The 15,106-nt window shown below is 51.2% G+C and overlaps 1 protein-coding gene across 3 annotated transcripts; it reads right to left on the bottom strand.

Moving 5' to 3' along the window:
* Positions 1–411: 411 nt before the first annotated feature.
* On the bottom strand, positions 412–14,946 carry Mmab (metabolism of cobalamin associated B). 3 transcript variants are annotated; one of them, XM_075982910.1, is made up of 10 exons: positions 14,772–14,944; positions 13,526–13,587; positions 9,857–9,950; positions 7,345–7,402; positions 6,310–6,382; positions 5,979–6,076; positions 5,681–5,745; positions 4,115–4,174; positions 2,758–2,815; positions 2,455–2,575 (listed from the first exon to the last, which is right to left on the bottom strand). In XM_075982910.1, the coding sequence occupies exons 1-9, from the start codon at positions 14,885–14,887 to the stop codon at positions 2,779–2,781; spliced, it is 663 nt and encodes a 220-aa protein (XP_075839025.1). In that variant the 5' UTR covers positions 14,888–14,944; the 3' UTR covers positions 2,455–2,575; positions 2,758–2,778. The 3 variants fall into 3 exon arrangements, with proteins under 3 accessions (XP_075839014.1, XP_075839034.1, XP_075839025.1); XM_075982899.1 differs by lacking the exon at positions 2,758–2,815 and having other exon boundaries at positions 412–2,575; positions 14,772–14,946; XM_075982919.1 differs by lacking the exons at positions 2,758–2,815; positions 5,681–5,745 and having other exon boundaries at positions 547–2,575.
* Between the last annotated feature and the right edge of the window lie 160 nt (positions 14,947–15,106).

Genomic DNA, 15,106 nt, shown 5'->3' with positions numbered 1-15,106 from the left:
TTTGAGACAGGGTCTTGCCATGTTGCCCAGGCTGGTCTTAAACTCCCAGGTTGTTCAGACAGTCCATCTGCCTCAGCCTTCCACTGTTGTTGGGACAACAGGCATGTGCCACAGTGCCCCAGCTTGCCTGGGAATCTTACCTTGGGGTTACATGGACTTTCAGGATGCATGCAAACTTGGCAATAACCTAGAAAGAATGTGTACACCACTCTAAAGAGAGTGTGTGCACAGCCTTCTCCAGGATTCCAAAGCAATCAAAGATGGGAGTTCTGATTCTATAACGTATACGACTCTGAAACCCTTCCCCAAACCCCTGGTGTGCTTGTCTTCTGCCCTGCCTGGAAAAAGTGCCATCTTCCAGGAGGGACTCCAAGATCAATCCTAGGACATGACAGCAGAAGCCACACCCTCCACAGGACCCCAAAGGCAAATTTATTCCTTTTGGTAATCAAGACAGGACCAGTTTGGGTACAGCACTGCCAGCAGGATCCTCGAACCCCATCTGGGGAGAGAGATGAGCCACAAATCCTTCCAGGCACTGATTTATGTAGCATTCATGCGGAATTTATTATACAAAGAATTTTATTCAATTAAACTTGAAATGCGTCTGGATTCTTAAAGGTTCAGTCATGATCACTGGGACAGAGGGATCATAAAACTGGATGGGCTGTCAGGAGGTGCTCAGGAGGAGGTAAGGGTGACATTGCAGCTGACAGGGGACTCGGAACTGGGGACGTTTATCACTGGGATGTGCTACAAGTTCAGGCTCGGGAAATTACTCAGTGAGAAATGCACACTACCAATAGCCATGAAATACCAGTTAGGGGAAACTCGGTGAGCAACGCGACCGCAGATCTATTAGTGCCTGACACTGCTGTGATTAAAACGACTGCTGAGCGCTGGTGGCTTGGGGGTGGGAGGGTCATGAGACCCCTAGGCCAGTTCTGAGCCTCAGTTTCCCTTCCTGCAGAAACGTGACCCCACTCCCAGTGCGGGGGTCCAGTGTGAGCAGGAGCCTGGGGCCCCTCTGTAGCACTGGCAGGCACCACTGCAGAGGGAGGGGGACACCTCTGCTAACAAAGGTGAATACTGTCCCAAACTAGAGCCATCTTCACGGGTGTGAGCTATGAGATAGCAAAAACAAGGCAATATCATAAAACCCACTGGACTGTCCATTTTAGAAAGAAATTTCTGGTAGGTGGCATTGTATCTCAATGAAACAGCTATTGACAAATTTTTTTTAAAAAGATAGGGAGCCTTCCTGCAATCTTTTCGAGGAGTGAGGTATGCAAGTGGAGAGAGGCCGGTGATAAATGGGTACAATTTAAAGCAACAGTTCGGCAGCTGTGCCAGTGCACAGTGGGAATTGCCCCATGAGGACTGGGGGCGGTTGCAAAAGGCTAGGCAATGCCTGGAGCCTGAACACTGAGATCTACCGTAAGAGCTACCCAAGAATGCTGAAGGCATAGGCTAGGGGGCTAGGCTGCTATTTCCTTGAGTTCAGTCTGTCTTTTTAGGGGGAGCGGTAGCTGTAGGCGGAGTACAGGGCTGCTGCTACAAGCTCTTGGAACACGACCCCCAGGCCCGGAACATGACGCTCCATTAGCACACACAGCACCAACTCCATATCTGATCTGTGCCTCACTATGGTGGCTGTACTGGCATTGGATGGAACTGCCTCCCGGGGAGGTATTCCTCCTACCCAGTATCTATCCTTTAAAGACCCCAGAAGATAGATATATGTGTAGCTGCTAGCCTGAAACAGCAGCAGGAAGGTGGGAGGGAGGGCACTTGGCTGAAGTCAAATGCTTGCTGACTAACAAGGAAGGCAGCTAGAGGCCAGTCCACCCACACCTAGCATGGAAGCCAAGCAGGTGCATAGTGGAGAGCGCTGAGCTGATCCAGCATCCCTGACCTGTGCTTCCGCAGTCACTACCTACCAGCAGGTGTGGAATCCGTAAGCTCTCAGGGCTGCCTTCAGCCTTTCATAAATATCCCTCTTCTCAAGGGCACAGCGCCACTGGCAATGTCATTCCATAGTGAGGAGCAGCAGCGGTGACAAGTGGAATAGAACACAATGTGGTGTGGCTCACAGGAGCAGTCACCAGCCCAGTGCAACAGCAGAGGGCTCAGTGTTGGCACTGGTAACTTCAGGAGCCTCTGGTACATTCCAAATCCTTGAGAAGCCAGAGTTGGCAGCAACATCTCTTTCTCTCTTATATACACTCCCCCCAAGTGTGAGATTCAAACCTTCCCCATGTTCAGTCCCAATGCTGAGTGACCCCTTTTCTTCGTAGCCTTCAGTGTTCCTTTCCTTCCAGCAGTATGGAGCTCAGTCCCATGTGTTCGAACACAGCCCGGGGAAGCCAGCAGGAGTCTGAGAGGGGGTGTGAGGTGACCCCAAGTCTACCTCAGCCCCACTTCCATTCTGTTAACACCACAGTCTCTCCAGATGGGCCTCCGAGGCTCTCACCATTTCCACATGTCTCACACATCACGTTTCTTGTATATTTTCTCTTGGCTGCCCTCCTTCATGGCTGCATATCTGGCTACAGTGAAGAGGTAATCGCTGAGTCTGGAAGGGCAGAAAGAAGCAACAAGGACGGGTGTGAGAGACTGATACCAGCTGGCTCATACCTAGCTGGTCTTCAAGCAGGAAAGGTGAGTCTCGTACCCCCGGGAGCACCCTGTGGTATGATGGATGGTGGGGCTGGAGCACTCCTGGAGTGCTCCTGTGGGCACAGGCTATTTGCCCACCCTCAGTTGCAAGGGTGGAGCCTAGGAACGCTGGCTACTTGAGCTGCTTCTCCATTTCCTGTGACAGGGATGTGACATCTGGGATTCAGGGGAGCTTCACAGACCAGGAGTCTGCAGGTCAGCCCCAATCCCAGACAGGATCAGGAGTCACATTTTGCATAAAGAGGCCTTAGGTGAGTCTTATTCTTTATGGCTAGGGCTCTCCCGTGCATGCAGAGTGGCCAGTGGCACCAGAACTAGACACAACCACCCAGACATCTCTAGACACTGCTAATGCCCCACTTGAGAATCAGCAGCCTGGAGGAGTCTCATGATCAACGTCTAGATCCCTACCTCTTCCGCAGACCCAGCAGTGATGGGCTCAGGACAAGAGGCCTTCTACGGGAAAGGGACAGAGACTACCAGGTGATGCTACACCTCGAGGTACTTACAGGGAGGCTAACAGCTAGCTTTTGCCACTCTCCCCTCCATGCCTGCTGCTCCCCTCCTCTCCTTCCCTCCCATCTGGTGCACTACTGCTAACTCCTGGGGCCCACTGCTGGCTAGCAGGACCACGGGACTCTACACTGCCCTTCTGAACCTCATGTTCCTAGGGAAGGATATGCTGCTTTCTTGGTGACTCCTGGGAACCTGCAGGGAGTCGGGATGACCTGCCCTGACCCACACAACACTGGACGTCCAGCGGTTCTTCTGAGTTAAAAAGGAGCTGTCTCTCACTCAGTCTGGGTGACATTCCACCCAGGAGGCAGGGAACCTGTGAGGATCCAAGAAGTCTACATCTGGGGGAGGTGGGGATAATACGGGACATCCCACCGCCAGGCATTATGAGGTCACTGTCTGCATGACTAGGCAGCTCCTGGGTGCAGCCCCCACCTTCCTCAAGTCCTCCGCTGGCCCATGTCTGAGCCTGAGGTACAGCTGCGATGCAGAGGCTGACCACAGGGCAGGGCACTGTTGGATTTCCTGGCTCACAGCACTGGGGCCTGAGCTCAGCAGGGTTGTGCGCCACCTAGGGTATTCAGGTAGAGATGCTGGCGGGACAGGCTTCCTGTCGGTTAACATCAAGGCCCTGGGCATCAGTCTCCATGAACAGACCCAGAGAGCAGCCTGCTCCTTTAATTTAGGTGTGCCTTTGTTGGCTCTTACTGGCACTTCCTAACCAGAGCCTTACCTCACAGATGGGACAGGGCTGGTCTGCAGACAGCACACTCACAAACATACATGCTGGGGGTGGGAGGAGGAGAGAAGAGGGAGCAATGGAGGGAATGAGGGAGAGGTGTTGGCCTTAGCTGTGGATGCTCTTAGGGTTCACAGCATGCCTGGAGGTTCAGAGACCCGCCATACTCCACTTCAGCACCTGTTTAAGAACTTCGCCACATTTGCATCCGTTTCTCCCATTTGGACAAGAGGCACTACACTGTAAAGAGAACACACGGACACAGTCAGGTTCCATGGCCAGGCTCAACACACAGGAGCCAGAGCACGGACGCAGTCAGGTTCCATGACCAGGCTCAACACACAGGAGCCGGGACATGAGTTCCACGGCCAGGCTCAACACATGGGAGCCAGGACACAGACGCAGTCAGGTTCCACGCCAGGCTCAGCACACAGGAGCTGGGGCACAGACACATACAGGTTCCACGGCCAGGCTCAACACACGGGAGCCAGGACATGGAGCGCCCCTTGACCTCACCACTTAAACTAACCCTGACAACTATGAAGCAGATATGAAACTCCACCATTACCTCAGCTGACCCCTTCCCTTGGACATACATGATGTGGCCTGGCGAGTGAAGGAGGTGGCACAGCAGGTAAGTTGAGAGTAGGCTGGCCAATAGTCCAGTCTGCTGGCCTTTGTGCCAACAAGCACAGTCTCGGCTCCTACGTGGGCAGAGCTGCCAGCCTCTAGTCTTCAAAAGAAGGCTTATCTGGGCCTTAATCCCCAAAGAGCTACCGTTCTAACTAGTAATTCTAAATGTGTGCATACACTTGGGACAGTGTGCCTACTGGATACCATGGCGTGATAACATCCCACCCGACTCCTCCACACATACACACACTGCCTGATCCCTGTTGGTACTCTCCCAAGCCAGCCTGAGGTGTTTTGACCCTATCCAAGATGATGTACTTGGCCAGTACCCCAGAAGTCTTATGTCTAGGCAGGCCTGGAGGCACCTCCCACTCAGCATGGTTGCTTCACCTAGGTAACCACCTGCCCTGAGAGCATCCTGGCGGGTCACTGGCAGGTCCCTGTCGTGGCTGGGGCCTGTCTGCCACACAGAGGATGCAACACCAGCTCAGTCTCATGCTGGGCCTGTAGGCCACTCCCTCTGCTCGCTACAGTGATATGGGTGACTTTGTACAAAGCACAATTTTCTCTTGAGGCCCAAGCTTTTTTTGTTACCCAAGATGCATCTGGGAATGTCTAGGTCTATGAGCCTTTTGTGAAGGACAAAACTCTTGTGATATGGGAGACTGTGGAAGGGTGGCCCCAGCCACAGAACCTGTTGGGAGGTCCTGCTAACTTAGCTGCCTGACTCCTGGGGAGGGGAGCACTGTGAGGAACCTCCTGAGACCATGAACACTGAGTTTGGAAATGAGGCAAGGCAGGAGGTGGCTAGACTATGAACAGCTTCTACCTGGGTCCTCCCTAACCACAGGGCCCCTACGGTCCTTTCTGTCTAATTCCAGAAGGGTCCTTTCATGTTATTCTCCCTGCGCCTCCCTATAGCCTGGAATATGTCACTGGCTTCTTGTGAATCTCAGGAGGAGGGAAAACTCTGCTTGCCTTTGAGCAGTATGCAGTCACCTATCACAGTCCCCTCTGTGACATGGGACTTAGGAAATGACATGATGAAGTCACCTAGGGAAGGGTCGGATGGCACAGGTATAAGGCTCCTGCATTGGCCTCTGGGACCCTTACCGTCGCTCAGCTCGTCGGCACACGGCCCGGCAGAAGTGCAGGGCTGAGCTGCTCTTGCCTCCAGACTGAAAGAGAAAGTGAGCATTGGCCAGCATTGCTCCACCCTGGACAGTCTTCTGCCTCCCAGAGCCCTACCAGACACACCTCTGGGGTGGCTCTCAAGTGGACAGGAAAAGGAGTGGGGTGCTGGGGGTGGCTTTGTAGTGGTAAAAGTCAAAGTTGGAACTAATGGCAAGCTCACGTGTTTCTGTCACTACACCCACCCTGGCTACCCCAGGTTGAGCCCCGCAATACCTACAGGCAGAATGAAAGCCGTGAGTGGGGGAAGCTGGCTGGAGTACTTGTCAATCCACTGTTCCAGCTCCATGATAGGCCCTTCCTCGAAGACCGTGAGTTCTGAGGAGTCAGGGGCAGAAAGGCCTCCTGTAAGCATGCCATGAGTACATTTGGGAAACACCCCTTCCCTTCTGCACGGTATCCTGCCAACGGTTCCTATCAGCTTTGAAGCTAACGACTTTCCCAAAGCAGAGAACAAGTCGTCTGCCCTGCCAGAGAGCCCGGGGACCTACACTAAGGGGCGGTCCCCACCCCAGGACCCCAAGAATTCCCTGAGCAGGGCTGGGAATTACTTAAGTGAGCCTCCCTGGCTGAGGATCGTGGAGTAGCCAGGGCAGAGCCAACATCCTGTAACGTGCACTGGATCTGGGGAACAGGAGGAGAGAAAAAAGGTCATCAGTAGCAGGCTAGGTGGAAATTGTGCAACCGTACCGCACTATTGCATGTGCACAGGAGCCACAGAGCGTGCCAGCAACGTGTGCCACAGAGTGTACCAGCAGAGCCTATGAGAGGGACGTGCCAGCAGAGTGTGCACACTAGGCAGTGAGGAGCTAACAGAACTTCTGAATTCACATCCAAAGGCAAACTGTCCAAACTAAGCACCATGAGGCCTCCAGAGGGGAATTTGAGGGAGTAAAGTTCTGCTAAGTGCAACCCAAGAGGCACCTTCTTGGTCTGATCTCTGGCTCCCACGTACCTGCCTTCTTTCTCTACGCTGACAGTTCTGGAGTTGTAATTCAATGAACAAAGTGACCAAATGTGCCAGAGCCACCTCAACTGTGAAGGACAGGATATGGAAGGCAGTGGCCAGCAGGACAGGAGGACTCAGGAAGGACTCCTGTGCTCCTGAGTCCCCCAGGCAGGCTACAGCGATGCCTGGGAGACAGCAGCAAGGGTCTAGAAAGATGTGGCTGGTGCCCTGGCTGGCGGGTCTGTTGGAACTCAACTGCAACACTACCAAGCACACTCAGCCTGGCTGAGACTTACAGCTGGGCTCCTGAGCATGCTGTTCTTCAGCCTGGGCTGTGGCCACTGGCATTGGTTGTTCTTTGCCAAGATGCTGTCCCTGTGCAATGTGGGGTACTGACACCAGCAGCTTTCTCGCTGCCAGATGTGACACGGACCTCTGGAGAGCAGAGCCGCCCTTTACACAGCACCCCTCATCTCACGGAGGATTACGTGTCCTTACTTCAGAAATGAGGACAGAGCAGTTCTCAGAAGTAACTACCTACCGTGGCACAAAGAGGCAACGGGCAGAGGAGGAAGCCAGCGACACCCAAGTCGTGGGGACAAAAAGCCACAATATAGGCTAAAACGATGTAACTTACTTTCTGAAGTTCTTCGGCAAATGTGTGGCCTTTTTCTGTGATCACCTCCATGGCAAACCTAAGAGTACAAGGAAAAATTAGCCCGTAACAGAATGCTGTGGGGCGGTAAGATACCATGACCTACAGTGACCATAGCAGTCTTTCTTGTTGACAAAGAGAACACCAGGTAGACAGGGGCATTTGCTTCCTAGAGTGCTTTTATTGTGTTCTTTCTCCCCAGTCAGCTGTTCCTCTCTGCCCTTGCCCAGGCCGGTCCTGTTGATACGGTAGGGAGCAGAGTACCTGGGGCCTGTCCAGTAGGAGATAAAGATGTGTGCCGTGCACCACAATGCAGGGGTTAAGAACCTTGACGAGGAGCCGGGTGGTGGTGGCGCACGCCTTTAATCCCAGCACTCGGGAGGCAGAGGCAGGTGGATCTCTGTGAGTTCGAGACCAGCCTGGTCTACAAGAGTTAATACAAGGATAGGCTCCAAAGCTACAGACAAACCCTGTCTCGAAAAAACAACAACAAAAAAAAAGAACCTTGACGAGGGGTGAAGAGGAAGGTGGGACTCTGAAGGATGAACAGGAGTTCCGTGGTAAAGTAGGACAGATGAAGAGACAACTTCCCAGACATAGGTCAAAGACGCTGCACTCCCCTCTTGCACCCCACGAGGCCTGGCAGGGGACAGATGATGGCACATGAGAAGGATTCCTGGCAGAGAAACTCTCAAAGGGACAATCCTCAAAGATGCAAGCAGAGATACAGGAACTGATGACTGACGGTGAAGAGTGGAAAGCACAGAAGCCCAGAGAAGCAAGGGAGGGATGCAGGTGCATTCCAAACTCAGAGGGTGAGCAGCAGGACCCAGAGCCTGCCAGGGCCACACTCGGGTGGTAAACACTTTGTCCACACTCCCAGGTTTTCCTCCGCACACTTCCTCTCTGCCCACTGCTGCCTCCCATCACTGGGCCCTCGTGGAAGCGAAGACCAGGACATCGGGCGTAGGGTTGGCAGTTCCGCTGGTCGAGCACCCTCCCAGGCAGAGAGGCCAGAGGACAGGAAAAGGAGCAGCGGGGCGAACAGCAAACAATCATCTTCCAATCAGAACAGAGCACGCACTCCTAACATCTGTCTTCCTCTGGATGACAAGGTGATGGAGGTGGGTCATCTGTCTATTTGTTGCTTTCATTGGTTAATTAATAAAGAAAACTGCTTGGCCTGATAAGGCAGAATTTAGGTAGGCAGAGTAGACCAAACAGAATGCTGGGAAGAAGGGAAGTGAGTCACAGATGCTATCGCTCTCCTCTCCAAGATGGACGCAGGCTAAGATCCTTCCTGGTAAGGCACCACCTCATGGTGCAACACACATTATTAGAAATGGGTTAATCAAGATATGAGAATTAGCCAAGAAGAGGCTAGAACTAATAGGCCAGGCAGTGTTTAAAAGAATACAGTTTCTATGTAATTATTTCAGGTAAAGCTAGCCGTGCGGAGCTGGGCGGGAACGCAGCCCACCGCTCTTCTTACTACAACAGGAAAGGCTATGCTGGCTGGGGCACATCTGTCATCATTGTCCACTCCACTCCTGGCACCTGGGACCATGAGCCTGAGAGTTCCCGGGGCAATGATAAAGATAAGTCAGGGAGATGCAGATTTATCATATTAATTCATAAGAACAGAGGGAAAGGACTTCCATGACCATTTCACAGAACAGCAAACTGAGGTTTAAAACAAGGGTGTCTGGTCTGACCTGAAGTCACACAACTACTAAGGGATGGTACAGAATCTGAACACAGATCTTCCTGATCCCCACATCTGTGACCACAGGGCCGGGCAGAGCTCAAGGAGCAGCCTATCAGTGTTCACACCCCAGTGTGGCCAGCACGCCCACCATGTGGTCATCCACGTGCATTTGGCCTTTCCCACAGTACCAGGATGTGACTGGTTCTGACCAGGGCAATGGGAAGGGGGTCACACAGGAAGTCTCAGGAGCCGGCACGAGCCTCACCCACCAGGACCTATAGGGCCCCAGACAGTGGTCTCATCATCAGGGTTCCACAGAGGCCATATTTGGCAGCAGTGCAGCCAGCGTGCAATGGCTGGAAGTGAGGGTGGGGATTAATCCTTCAGTGTGATAAGCAGTCGGGATTGGGAGCTGAGGACAGGAATCATTGAGCAAGGCTTCTAACCCCTGACTCACTTTAAAATCCATTCACAGGGGGGCCACCTCTGATGCACTGACGATCACCTGACCTCACCTCTTTCCCCCACAGCCTGTCTCCTGATGGCACATGTGTGCTCCAAGTGACAGAACCAGGGAGGGTGAGAAGAAGGGACCGCCCTGTGTTGACAGAGGGACAGACCTATAACCTGCAGACCCATGGAACTGACCAGCCTGTGCTAACAGCTCATACAGATTCATCCAGGCAACCTTCCAGACCCTCCAGGACCCGGGAGAATGTCACAATGATGACAGTCACCAATGCCACAGGTTAACTTCACATCAGGGCCCATCCTTGCCCCCCTTACCCAATAGCTGAACTTAGTTCATCTGTAGTTCCCAAAGCCTCAAATACTTGGTCATCTTTAGGTCTCCGCTCTCCTGTGAAGGTGCTGGAAAATCCTAGGGCAGATATTTAGCACATTAAGAATTGGGGGCTGTCTGAAGGGAGGGGCAGGAGTTGGAGGGATGGTTCAGTGGTTAAGAGCACTTGCTATTCTTGCCAAGTGTTGTAAAAGGAGCGGTGGGCTACGTTCCTGGCACCCGGCTGCCCGCACAGCTAGCTTTATACCCGAAATAATTACATGGAAACTGTATTCTTTTAAACACTGCCTGGCCCATTAGTTCCAGCCTCTTATTGGCTAGCTCTTACATATTGATCTAACCCATTTCTAATAATCCGTGTAGCCCACGAGGTGGCTTACCAGGGAAGATCTTAACCTGCGTCTGTGTTGGGTGGGAGAATCATGGCGACTCACTGACTCGGCTTCTTTCTCCCAGCATTCTGTTCTGTTTACTCCACCCACCTAAGGGTTGGCCTATCAAATGGGCCTAGGCAGTTTCTTTATTAATTAACCAATGAAAGCAACAGATTAGAAAGAAATTACTCCCACATCAGCCAAGGACCCAGATTCAGGTCCCAGCACTCATGTGGTGGCTTACAACCACCTATAATTCTAGTTCCAGGATCTGATGCTGTCTCCTGACTTCTCAGGCAGCAGACATGCACATGGTACATAGACATACATGTAGACAAACACTCATACACATCAAATAAAAATAACAAATGAATCTTATCAAAAACAGATTTTTCCCGATACACTTAAAATATTTATTTTATTTCACGTGTGTAGCGAGCTGCGTGAAGCCACACCTGATGGAAATGTATAATCAACTCCTATGGCTAAAGTCTGACTTATGTTATTATCACGCAATGATTATCAGCTGCTTGCATATGCTTGGACCTATGGGCAATGCCCACCTGGCAATCCAGGATTGGCAGCCCATGCCTACTTCAGGGCTGGGAGAGGTTTGCCCGGGAAGAGAGGGGAAGAGAGAGGGAGAGAGAGAAAGTGAATAAAGTCCTGGAATAAAACTGCAGTGAGAAGAGCTCCGGTGTGTCGCGTGTCATCCTTGCTGGACGAGGGTGGGGTGTGACATACGTGTATGGGTGTTTTATCTGCATGTATGTCTATGGACCAAAGGTGTCCCCTCTACTTCCCTGGCATGCTTTTAATTTAGACTAGGAGCCACAAATGAAGCCTCCTGCTTAAGAAGTAAAGCACCTGTGGTGTCTTGCTGTCTCTCTGTCATTTAGTCTGGACCTCAGCGTAGGTCACAGCTCGGGCCTAGTACCAGAAACGTGGCTTTGGTGTTGGCTAGCTACTCTACCCACTGCATTGTCGTCACGCACAAATGACTCCACCAAGCACCACAGATAGTCACACCGTAGCTGTGACAAACCACTCTCCACAAATCAAAGGAACCGTGCCAGAAGTGAAGTCACAGAGCTCTCTGGGCTAAGGATAGTGACGGCTTCATCTGTCTGTCACAGCCCACCATCTCCCTGTCTCTCCCACCTTCCAAGCTGCTTCCTGACCACTTCAGATCCGGAACAAAGCAGAGCAAAGCTCCACTTCCCTGGCCCCAGCCCTGTGTCAGCACACCCTTCACCTTATGGGAAGTCCTGTCCAGTGCTACTGCAAGACTCCATGGCTGGGCCTTAGTGAGCCAAGTGCCCCGTCTGTGACTGACTGGAGGCCGTTCCCGGACCTTTCTGGTGGAAAGCACTGACACCACCAACTGACATCTGTCACTGCTACGCATGATTTCTTTTCTGTTGTTACAGTAACATATTTGTGACACTTACATTCCAACTTCTTGTTTCCCTGCAGCTCAGAGGTGGGAAGCACACCTTACGCACAGGCATACTTCGGCATGAAGGACATGCCCCAAGCACAGTGGCTGTTAACAATCTGCATGGTCTTAAGTTTCAGAAAATGGTACCACAGTGGTCTGTTTCCCTGTTACGCTACACCTGGCACTGACTAAAATATTGAAGTGCCGGGCGGTGGTGGTGCACACCTTCAATCCCAGCACTTGGAAGGCAGAGGCAGGAGGATCTCTGTAAGTCTGAGGCCAGCCTGGTCTACAGAGTGAGTTCCAGGACAGCCAAGGGCTACACAGAGAAACCCTGTATCAAAAAATAAAACAAACAAAAAAAATTGAAGCAATGAAATGTTTGTTTTGAAAAAAAATAGAAGAAAAGTATGTGAACTTTGTGTATTTCTCTCTCCCACAGTTCAACCTCTCTCCTGGCTACCAGTCAAAGATTAACTCTTTCAGGACTAGTGAGACAGCTCCGCTGGTAATGGGCCTGCTGCCAAGCCTGATGACCCGAGTTTATGCCCAGGAACTACAGGGTGGGAGGAAGGAACCAACGCCTGAAAGTTGTTCTCTGACCTCAAGTGCACTGTGGCACAGACACACCCAAAAAATAAATTATAACTAAAAACCCAAATCCAAAGAGATAACCTCTCAGACATATCTGAGTCCCCTTCCACAAGCTTTTTTTCCCCATTTCTTTAGACACAAGGTCTCACTGTGTAGCCCTGGCTGGCCTAGAACTTCCTGTGTAGCCAGGTATACAAACACACAAACATACACTCATAATACACACACAATTTCTTCTTCTTCTCTTTAGAGACACAGTCTCACTCTGAAGCCCAGGCTGGCCTTGAGCTTACAGTGACCCTCCTGCCTCTGCATCCAGCGTCCCAAGATTACATGTCTATACCACCATACCTATAGTTAAACTTTTAATCCAAGAGAACTAAAACATATTTTTAAAAGTTTTAATTTGTTTTAATTGTGTGGGGGTGGGGATGGTGCCCAGAAGTCAGAGGCAATGCATCCCTCTAGAATTAAGATTATAGGAAAGTGGGGCTGGAGAGATGGCTCAGTGGTTAAGAGCATTGCCTGCTCTTCCAAAGGTCCTGAGTTCAATTCCCAGCAACCACATGGTGGCTCACAACCATCTGTAAAGAGGTCTGGCGCCCTCTTCTGGCCTTCAGGCATACACACAGAATATTGTATACATAATAAATAAATAAATATTTTTTAAAAAAAAAGATTATAGGAAAGTGTGAGCCACCCAATGTGGGTGCTGGGACCCACACCTGGGCCCTCTGGAAGAGTAGTAGAGGCTCTTAACCACTGAACCATCCCTCCCACCCCATGACTCAGAGTTCTTAGATTGTGCCACACTGGTTTTGTTTATCTTTTTTTTTCTTTCAGTTCTGGGGTTGAACCTAGGGCCTCCAGGATACTAAACAAGCATTCTATCACTAAGCTACACTTCCAGTCCCACAACTTGCCTTCCCTTTAGTTCAAGACAGGGTTTAGTTATGTCTCCTAAGCTGGCCTGGAGACTGACATGTCACCCTAGCTGGTCTTGAACTCATGACTCTCCTATCTCAGTCTCCCGAGTGTTGGCACTACAAGCGCGCACTATTCCCATCTTCTTTACAACTTGATAATAGTTTGAACACTTAATGATAGTTATTAATATTAATAATTATATCATATTAATAATTTTTCATGTCACTTCATGTCACACGGCTACCACAAGGAGAGAAGAACTTTAAAGTGATGCCTGCTGTGTGTCTTGCCGCATTTATCACCCATCGTCACCCTACCTTTGTCTCCTGTTTTGGTATAAATCTTGGGGATCTTGGGTGTCTTCGAGGATGACTGCACCCTAACGAGAAAGAGACATCAAGACATGGTAAGGGGGGTGGCGTGCAGGGAGCACTTCACTCAGCTTGCTGGCTGCAAACTCCGCGATAGCATTCAGCCCCCTTCTCGATGGGATGGCAATCTTCTGTCAACCGTTCTCCTTGCCTTCTAGGTAATACCCCAGGCACAGTAACTGCTGTAGTGCACTGTCCAGTGAAGTGACTGACAAATATTTGCTGGAGGAGCTAACCCACCACTCCACGTGGCCCTAGCTCCACAGTGAACTAAAGCTACTACCTCCTGGAATTACCCTTCAGCTTCTCCCACACCCCCAAAGTTAGCCATTAACTTCTCTGTAGAAATAGCAGCCCACAAAGATTCACCTCCCTGGGTCTCCAGGAAGAGGCAGGACTGGGATTTATGCCCAGGACTGTTCCACTCTAAGCGTGACCCGGGTCACTACCCTCCCCAAACTCTTCCCCCTAGTCCACCCTAACTCCACTTCTCTATCACAAAGTTACGGCTTCGTGGGGAAAGAAAACTGAGCGTTTTCAAAGGGTTCAAGTGACACACACACACACACACACACACACAAAATAAAAAACACTGGCAAAATGGAATTTGGAAAAAAATTGTATTTTCACTTTTTAAATTTGTTAATTTTTGATGCCTGCAATTGGAGCCCAGGCTTTGGACATGATAGACAAACGTTCTCTCACTGGGCCACAACCCCAGTCCTTGCTCTCCCTCAAGACACTGCCATTTTTAAATCACAGCGCATAACTTAAATATGTAGTTTACAATTAAAATGTTACCTTACAAGGTTATTCAAAAATCAGAGAACTGGGCAGGAAACACTGACTCTAAGTTCATGGTAGTCTGCGGGTTCTAAGGTCCTGGAAGTCTACGGTACAAGTTTCAAAGTGCTACTATGTCTTTCTTAGAAGATGTCTGGAGTCCTAATACTAATCCCAATATGTCCAAAACTAAACCGCTTTGGACACTGGGTAAAATCCGAATAGCGGGCCCTGATGGCCCGCATCGACATGCCCTGCCCTGACTGGCCACAGCTGGACTGCATTAGAACTTGTGCCAAGAAATTCTGGTCTCTGACGCCATGCTGCCCCGGTGACGTCACCAGCGTGACGTACCCACGGAGCCAATACAACTATCCCCACCCCCGCAACTGTTGGAGTTGACACTCACCTGTTCCCGTCTTCCTCGCCCTGAGAGCTGCGGCTCTGAAAACGGGAACACAGCAGCCTGCAGGCGCCGAGATGCCCGCGCAGGCCAAGGCGGCCCCCAAATACCCACACAGCCATGCGTGGGACGAGTCCAGGGCTGACCCCGCGAGGCCTCCGTCCACGCTCGGGGATGACTCCGCCCCGCAGCTGGCCGCGCCACCTCTCAATCGCCGTCTCCTATTGGTCTGTGGCACTCGCACCAGGGCGGGGCACTCCCCGGTGCTTGTTTCCCATTGGATTACGAAAAGAGTAAGGCGGGGAAACCCCCGGCGTGTTTAAAATTCCCATTGGTCAATA

The sequence above is a fragment of the Microtus pennsylvanicus genome, chromosome 1, assembly GCF_037038515.1.
Source record: "Microtus pennsylvanicus isolate mMicPen1 chromosome 1, mMicPen1.hap1, whole genome shotgun sequence".
In the NCBI taxonomy this organism is placed as follows: Eukaryota; Metazoa; Chordata; class Mammalia; order Rodentia; family Cricetidae; genus Microtus; species Microtus pennsylvanicus.
The sequence above is the reverse complement of the archived record's forward strand: the minus strand, read 5'-3'. Positions and strand labels throughout refer to the sequence as shown.

What these genes read in the sequence shown, in the direction of transcription:
- Mmab (XM_075982899.1), bottom strand. Translation starts at nt 14,887, where the DNA reads ATGGCTGTGTGGGTATTTGGGGGCCGCCTTGGCCTGCGCGGGCATCTC. An exon ending in GGCGAGGAAGACGGGAACAG is followed by an intron (nt 13,588 to 14,771) that starts GTGAGTGTCAAC and finishes CTTTCTCGTTAG; the next exon opens with GGTGCAGTCATCCTCGAAGA. An exon ending in AGCCAGGGAGGCTCACTTAA is followed by an intron (nt 6,077 to 6,309) that starts GTAATTCCCAGC and finishes CTGACTCCTCAG; the next exon opens with AACTCACGGTCTTCGAGGAA.